Below are 8,258 nucleotides of genomic sequence, written 5' to 3'. Positions count from 1 at the left end.
TTGAATGTTGTTACTACCATGTTAAACAAGTTACTCAGTAGGGTATAACTGCCAGATAAAAGATAATTAAATGAAAAATTGCACAAAATTGGAAAGAATTGAAAAGTGCACTGGAAAACAAAGATGCTGTTTAGCAAGCACTAGCTAATTACTATACACTCCTAGTAACAGAAAAATTTCCACAAGAAAATAATAGACAAACACTAAGGAAGAAAAAAATTCCTCTTCAAGGCTCTCTATAGTTTTACTGCTTCTCTGAATCCAATGCTGAAACTATGCTCTAGACCTTTCTTGCCACCACCTAGCACTGGATTTCCCTTTTGCATCATAGCAACAAACTCATTGTAGTCAATGCGCCCGTCCTGAAAATATAATAAGAGAATTTGCTATCAACGAGACCACACACTCAATCAGCGCATGTTGCACATGGTAGCACCATCACACTTAATAGGAAAATTCACCATTAAGCCAATATAAACCAATTTGTATAGGAATAACATAGTCATTTCTGGATATCTTCCATTTTCGAGTGAAGACGTTCTTTAGTTCTTTGAAAAATGTTGACTACTACTAGGATTTAGACATCTTCTGAGTAGGTTTAATGATGTGAATGCTAAGAAACCAGTATGAATATAATGGAATATATAAAGAGGAGAAAGGCAACAAAGCTCTAGTCTTTTTGGAACCAATAACTTGCTTGAAATTCTGCAAAAAAGAAGTAAATCTTTTTAATCCTGTCAAAAGTTCCTTGTTGGTAAATTAAATTGCAGCAAGAACCCGATAATTTTGGTGATAAGAAAAGTGGTTTTAATCAGTTCCAAGTCCTAAACCATCTTTTTAATATCGGTCTAAACCATCTTTTTAATATCGGTGGTGTTTGGGCCAGATTGCACGTAACTTGACTAGTAAACCAGACACCCTGTCCGGCCCACAAGCAAAGTTAATGAAGATAATCCTACCCTCCAAGACTAGAAAAGATGGACTCACACAAAAGTATTGTAGCTGGGCTTCGAACTCAAGATCTCAAGTTGTTACTCCCATGCCTCAGCCACTTGGCCATTGACTTCACTATGACAGCTTATGTTTTCTCTCTGATCAAAACCTTCCCCGACACCCCTTTAAAATACTCCGTTTCAATTTATGTGAATCTATTTGACTGGGCACGAAGTTTAAGAAAGAAGAGAAGACTTTTGAACTTGTGGTGTAAAATGAGGCATATATATTTTGTGTAGATATAAATCATTTCATAAAGGTAAATTGATTCAAGTAGGGAAAGAGACCATTCCTTTTGTTCACGGACTAAAAAAGAAATAGGTTCACACAAATTGAAACGGAGGGAGTAGGAATTAATATCAAGTGGTGAGAAATGGAACTTACATTGTCTTGGTCAGCTTCTCTGATCATTTCTTCCATGCGGACATCCCCAATGCCAAATTCTTCACAAGCTTGTTGAAGCTCATCCGCAGTGATGTAGCCACTTCCATCTTTATCGAAGTAACAGAAAGCAGCAAAAAGATGATCTTGTCTTTCAATTTTGTTCATATGTAATGTTGCAGCTATAAATTCACCATAATCAATTGTTCCACTGTTATCAACGTCAGCCTGCAAATTCAGACAATTAAAATAGTTACTCAAGTATGCCATCATCTTTGTGTTGGCTGAATAAGAGATTTGAGAATGTCACAAAGCTAAACCAATCTAAACCTTTGATTATAAACCGACGACAGATTTTGAAATATAGAGTATCACAACAATGAAAAGGGTAAAGTTAATGAATTTTTTTCTTAGTTCTTTCCCTCCACAGAACAATGAGTAGATCACAAGTGCACCCACTTACAGAAACTTTGATTGCATAAAGAACATGCTATAATTGGATTAATACAATGGTAGCGTCAAGCAAAAAGATTATTTTTCAGTAAGTTACATATCTTCAGATAAACAATTTCAGTACTTTCAACAAACAAAAAAAACTCGTGAAAAAAGGTGAAACAATTGTCTACATTCTGCTATCTCAGTGGATCATAGATATCGGATTTACTGCTAGAATTATAATATAGATTTTTGAACAAGAAAATCTGGATAAAGGACTAATAAGAGACTTACTGCCTGCATAAGATCATAGATCTCGGACTCCTTCAGATTAGAGCCAAATCGTTTTAACCCATCTTTGAGCTCCTCAAAAGTTATTTGACCGCTATTGTCTGTGTCTATCATCTTGAACATTTCTTTAAGACCAGCAATTTCTTCTTCGGATAGGCTTTCAGCAATGACCTGTAACACGTATAACGTATAATATTTAGCAGACTAGTTTCAACCAATATATTTTATCTCCAATATGTTCATAAATTAGAGTCAACATCATTGGTATTTGCAAATTGATAGACTCACTCTCAAAGCCATTTTCTTGAGCTTGTTCATTGCAGAAAATTGCTTCATTCTACTCAGAACTGCAGAATCCAGAGGCTTATCGGGAGCCACACCATCAACTTGTACCCAAGGATGGCCTACAAAAGTTTCAATATCACCCTCAATGACTAGTCAAATTTCTCATTTAAAGAAAAAGGTTCGGAATGGAAGGGTTGAGTTCATTGACAGGATTTTAAAAGAAAAGAATAAAATTAATAGGCAAGAGCGCACTTTTTACAGGTACATGATCTAAAGACAGATAATTACACAAGATGATAAGCATAAGAGATTATACCATGTAGAAGAAACAAAAATTTTAAGGAATATGTATAGATTCTACTTAATAAAGTCAATTTAAAAAACTTAATTGTCTTTTCATAAGACAAAAAGAAGAAAAGCCATCCACTAACTGCTCGCAACATCAGAACAAGAAGAACCAAAAGAAAGAAAACCATTGTACTTGCATTGCATACCATAGTGATCTGACAATCTTGCAGCGAGTTTGTTATTAGCTGATAATCTGATTAACTATATTTTATTTCATGCATTGTCAATCATCCGGGCCCTCAAAAACTTAAGCCCAAGAAATTGAGGAGACTAATTTATGGCAATGATCTGTAGCATAATTGTGCTTGATAGAGAATAATGAGTACAGAACAAACTATCTTAGTGAGAATACTATGTTTGGAGAGGCACGGCAAGAAGAGAGAGAGAGAGAGAGAGAGAGAGAGAGAGAGAGAGAGAGAGAGAGAGAGAGAGAAGCTTTAAGCCAGCAGCTCTTGTAACAAATCTAGAGATTGATAATCATTTTGAAGTACCAAATATTATTGAATTCACCCACATTAGCTCAGTTGTTTTTTACATGTTAAAATCCAAAAATCAGAAAAAAGACAAGCTGTTAAACTACTTACATAAAACTTCATGTGCAGTTAAACGTCTTCTCGGATCTCGAACGAGCATTCTCCTCATCAAGTCTTTTGCATCTTCTGAAATACTTGGCCATGGGTCTGACGTGAAGTCAAGATCACCGTGCAGGACTTGTTCAAATATTCCTTGCTCATTTTCTGTATGATAAAAAAAAATGAGTTCAGGAAAACGATTAAAAAAAGATGATACGTGGTTGAAGGGCAGTATTTGATTCCAGCAAATCTTTCCAATGTTCCCTTCCATGCATATACGTTCAATTGTTTACAGGCTTGCTTTGAATATACAGCTATCTAGACAACATACACACACACACAGATGTCATTAACAAAAACCAAGTCAGTCTCAAAGAATATGCACAGGTTGTGTAATGACTCAGCCGGAATCGTCCATAGTTATCTACCAAGTTTGACCAACTATCTATACAACCCGGTATTTCTCCTTACGCCAAAATTCAAGTAAAGAAAAAAAAAGGAGGTCCCTTTCATCTGTTCTTGTCTTAACCAACCGTTACATCAGTCATCTTTCTAATTTCTATTACCGTCCACTTCTCTACCAATGGATAAACCAACAGAACACTTCAACCTCCATTGGCCATCACACGGTCAATCTTAGCCTGGTAAAAATTTCCAATGTTCCTACGTACTTGCACTTTTATTTCAACAAACTGAAACTCTCTGGATCATTTCTTTTATTCATTCTTGCACTTTTTGAATCTTGACATTGTTTAAGTAATTTTAAGTACCAGAACACAATCAGAACCCAAATCCAAAATAGTTCGCAGGGAGATCTTAAACAAACTAATAACTTTGCCTATTTAAAAATCCAAAGAATAATCACATGAATTAAATACTGAAGAAAGAATATGCTAATTGGATTTAAACTGATTTAGTCATCCGTGAGTGAAAATAAAACCACTGCCCTTCTTGCACGGGAGGAATAGGCTCACAAAGGGGAACCTCAATCATTTCCAAATCTTCTCTCGAGGGGCGCAACAGGAATTTGACACAAATCACGACAGAAAGAATGAACAGCAATTCCTGCCACTCTCTAATAACTTGGGTTAGAGTGAGAGGTAGTAGTGGACAAGTGAAAGAGATAGCTGATAGAGGTGTTGGAATGTCCATGTACTAAAATGAGTCAGTGGGATAACAAATGCACATCCTAGGTTTATTGAAAATGAAATTGAAGCAGAAAACTAAGAACTTCAGAGAACCAGATAAGAGAGCTACAAAATAAAGTGAAAAGTTTCCAAGAAATGCCAATTTTGGTGACTTGGGAATCCTTACCAGCCCAGAAAGGAGGTACTCCACTTAATAAGATGTAGATAATTACACCAGCACTCCAAACATCAGCTTCAGGACCATAACGTTTTCGGAGAACTTCTGGTGCAACATAATATGGACTGCCAACAACATCAGTAAATCTGTCGCCTGGAAAAGAGAAAAAAAATATCGACTAATAAGCAGTTTGGAAAGAACAAATACGGCCAAAATAGAATAAAGGAGAAAAAATGTTAAAATGAATCAGATGGCTGTATAATAAGTTTTTAAGACGTTGAAGAGTTCATACAATCCGAACCACAGTGAATCAAAGGATAGTTTATGCATATAAGTCAATATAACAGACTGCTAGTATGATAAGCCTGGTTAAAATTCCAATATTATTCTGAGACAGCTTTAGTGAAACAACATGTTGAACACGCCGCAACAAAAGCACTTGATATTTTCAAATTGTTCAGTGTGGAAATTTCAACTAATAAAAAGAGTCACTTTAAAGAGAAAGACAATTTCAATCTATCCCTTCAATGTCTCCAATGAAGGAAAAGGGTTGGAGATACTTTTTGGACTTCACAAAAAGAAACACATCTTATTTCCTGTTTTAGCTATACTGAGCAAAATCATAAAGAACATATTCTTTCTACTACATTCCGAGCCTATTTTGTACCCCTTAACTGAGAAAGTACATATCAAATCAGTTTCAAAGAAGGAAAGTACATATCATACAAACAACCTGGTTTGAAGAATATCGATAACCCAAAGTCAATTGCTTTGAGAAGTGAATCCTCCTTCTGATCAACAAAGAGAAAATTTTCAGGCTTAAGATCACGATGCATGACACCAAGAGAATGACAAGCTTCTACAACTCCAACAATAGTCCTAGTAAGCTCAGCTGCTTTTCTTTCTGTATAGTGCCCCCGTTGAATAATCCTATCGAAAAGCTCACCCCCAGCACAAAACTCCATAACTACATGAACAGCTACAGCATCCTCATAAGCACCTTTTATCGATATAACATGAGGATGTCCTGCCAAATGGTGCATTATCTGTACTTCCCTTCTAACATCTTCCACATCATCATCTGTTAACAACTTCCTCTTAGCAATCGATTTGCAAGCATATTCCTTCCCTGTTGCCTTTTCGACACATTTAAATGTAGTTCCAAATTGACCTTGTCCTAATTTCTTTCCTATACTGAAAAACTCCTTTAAGTTTCCAGTTTTCTTTTGTAACACAGAATCTGTCCTAAGGCCAGCACTTGACACCCTCTTCATTTCAGCAGGCTTTTTGGGCTTTTTTGGTTGTTCTTTTTCTTCTTCTTTCTTTTCTGACTTAGGCATTGTCATTTGTTCTGGTGGCTCTTGAACTGGCAAAGGTGAATCAGGTTCTTTAACAGAAATTGGTGTTTCAATTCTAGCACTTTCACCATTAGTGGTGGAAGCAGTGTCATCGGGCGACCGGGATCGCCACATTGCTGCTGAAACTGATTGAAAGATCCCATTTTTAGAAATGCTTGGTCCTACACAAGTGTTCCCCATTTGTTCCTATAGTTCCTTCCTAAACTCGTAAGGTGTGCGTACACACTACCCCTTGTTGTAGTTCCTTCCTACACTAAGATCTTTCTTTTCATAGAGCTCTATAATGTCCCAAGAAATCAACAAGATCTTGATACTTCAACCAAACAATCCAATACCAAGAAAAAAGTCAAACTTCCCCTCATTAACTACAAACAAGTCAACAAGAATTGAAATCCAGCACTAATTCTATGCTCACCAAATCAAGATTCAAACAGAGCTGAAAAACAATATCCAAGTCCCTGCAACTAACCTTGATATATACAAAATAGAATAAATTAACCAAAAGATTAATCAAAGTTTCCAAGTAATCAAAACCACAAACATAGTAAATTGATAATAAAACTTCATGAATCACAAAGAACAAGATAAATTACTAGAAAGAGAATTTGTGCTATGACATGGGAAGGTCAAAGAACTGAGAAGGAGAAAAAAAATGAGATCTTGATTAGAAGAATAAATAGTGAAAACTTAAGCTCAAGAAAGTAAGAATTGGTCTTTAAACTCGTATTGGGTTTTTCATTTATTTAAGGAAAATTGTAGCATTAACATTTGACATACTATACTTACATGCAGCTTAAGCATCAATATGAGAGAAGTTGCTATATGCTGATGTAACAGTAAATAGTTGTAGTAATTCAGACAAGACTTACAAGAAAAACGCGTTTTGGTCGGATAGTCCAAATAGGCCTAAGGTTTTTCCTTTTTCCTACGACTGTCATTTTAAGCCTTTTGGGATTTGGGTGGTTTTTTGCCATTTTATGTCAAACTTTGGTTGGTTTTTCCTAGGGTTGTACTCTCCCTTCACACCAGATTCAAGATTTTAGCCACTATGTGGTAGTAGTAAGTTACCACTTGTATTATTTGAAGTTATTAATTATATACAGTAGTAATTTTTTTTAAATACCCCAATAATATAACAATCAACATATAGAGGTTAAACTCGTTTTCATGATTTTGGAGAACCAAAAACAAACAAATAAATAAATATGTGTAATGTTGGCAATGGCATCCTCTATTATCAAGGTTAATCTTAAATAAATGGAAACAAAACCGACATATCAAACAAATCGGGATTTTGAAGGTTAATGAATAATCATTAAATACTCCCTTAATTGTCTGTCAACAAAACCTCCAAATAATTGATAGAGGTAGATGACATAGTAGCACACGTAGCGTAATGCAGCTTTTGTTTCTATTGACTTGTCGTTGAGTTAGGTAAAAATATCTAGAAACCATTGAAGTGGAGTTAAAGATTGGTTAATTAAACCGCAATTGATGTCCATCGGTTCTGTAAAAACAAAGACCATCTGAACTACCAGGAAATATCTAAGTGTTAATTACACTAAATATCATTGTTATATGACTCAGTTTCGGATATACCTCTTATATTTCAAAATCAAATACTTGCACCTTATACATTAAAGAAATCTTACGCTTACACCCGTAGTTTCCTTTTATTCTTTACCTTTTAAAAAAACACTAAGGGGTCGTTTGTGTATTGGTCTAAATTTGGCGATTTGATAATTGTAGATAAATTAGGTCGAGGACGGGGTCGACCACGGCATTACAACGAGGGGTCGTCCTCATAAGGATTTTGCCGAGGGTGAGCAACTGGAATAAAGAAGTAACGGTAGGATAAGCTTAGGATTTGACACAAGGAATATTCGTTTGGATATTCCTTATATTGTACTATTTAAGTTTTCTTGAGAATATTTCTTATAAATAGGAAGAGATAGAGAACAAAAAGGCATCTTCACTTTTCTTGATAAGCATACTTTGTAAAGAGTTGACAAAGAGGAATATATAAATATTGTCTTGTTCACTGACTACTTGGCTAAACATATATTATTCATTCTCTGTTTGCTAGATCCGAGGATTTCCTATCCATCTTCACTTCCCATCCTTCCACGTTGCTGTCAGGTGGAAGAATCATCCAAGTAACATAATATTTGGGTGATAAATTCCCTCTTATTACATTTATTGGCATTGTCTACATTTTTTGCATGTTCTTATTATTATAACATTCATTGGCAATCATTGGGCTCATATCTATATCCACTACCCTTAAACG

At 35.3% G+C, this 8,258-nt stretch overlaps 1 protein-coding gene across 1 annotated transcript; it reads right to left on the bottom strand.

Annotated features, from left to right (window-relative positions):
- Positions 1–63: 63 nt before the first annotated feature.
- On the bottom strand, positions 64–7,001 carry LOC104210403 (calcium-dependent protein kinase 1-like). Its single transcript, XM_009759302.2, has 8 exons — positions 6,838–7,001; positions 5,344–6,437; positions 4,620–4,763; positions 3,318–3,470; positions 2,389–2,504; positions 2,104–2,271; positions 1,378–1,602; positions 64–362 (listed from the first exon to the last, which is right to left on the bottom strand). Exons 2-8 carry the CDS (start codon positions 6,146–6,148, stop codon positions 237–239), a joined length of 1,737 nt encoding a protein of 578 aa, XP_009757604.1. The 5' UTR covers positions 6,149–6,437; positions 6,838–7,001; the 3' UTR covers positions 64–236.
- Between the last annotated feature and the right edge of the window lie 1,257 nt (positions 7,002–8,258).

The sequence above is a fragment of the Nicotiana sylvestris genome, chromosome 5 (genome assembly GCF_000393655.2).
Source record: "Nicotiana sylvestris chromosome 5, ASM39365v2, whole genome shotgun sequence".
Classification (NCBI taxonomy): Eukaryota; Viridiplantae; Streptophyta; class Magnoliopsida; order Solanales; family Solanaceae; genus Nicotiana; species Nicotiana sylvestris.
The sequence above is the reverse complement of the archived record's forward strand: the minus strand, read 5'-3'. Positions and strand labels throughout refer to the sequence as shown.

What these genes read in the sequence shown, in the direction of transcription:
- LOC104210403 (XM_009759302.2), bottom strand. Translation starts at nt 6,148, where the DNA reads ATGGGGAACACTTGTGTAGGACCAAGCATTTCTAAAAATGGGATCTTT. An exon ending in TCAAGAAAATGGCTTTGAGA is followed by an intron (nt 2,272 to 2,388) that starts GTGAGTCTATCA and finishes TACGTGTTACAG; the next exon opens with GTCATTGCTGAAAGCCTATC. An exon ending in GAGAAGCTGACCAAGACAAT is followed by an intron (nt 363 to 1,377) that starts GTAAGTTCCATT and finishes TTATATTTTCAG; the next exon opens with GACGGGCGCATTGACTACAA.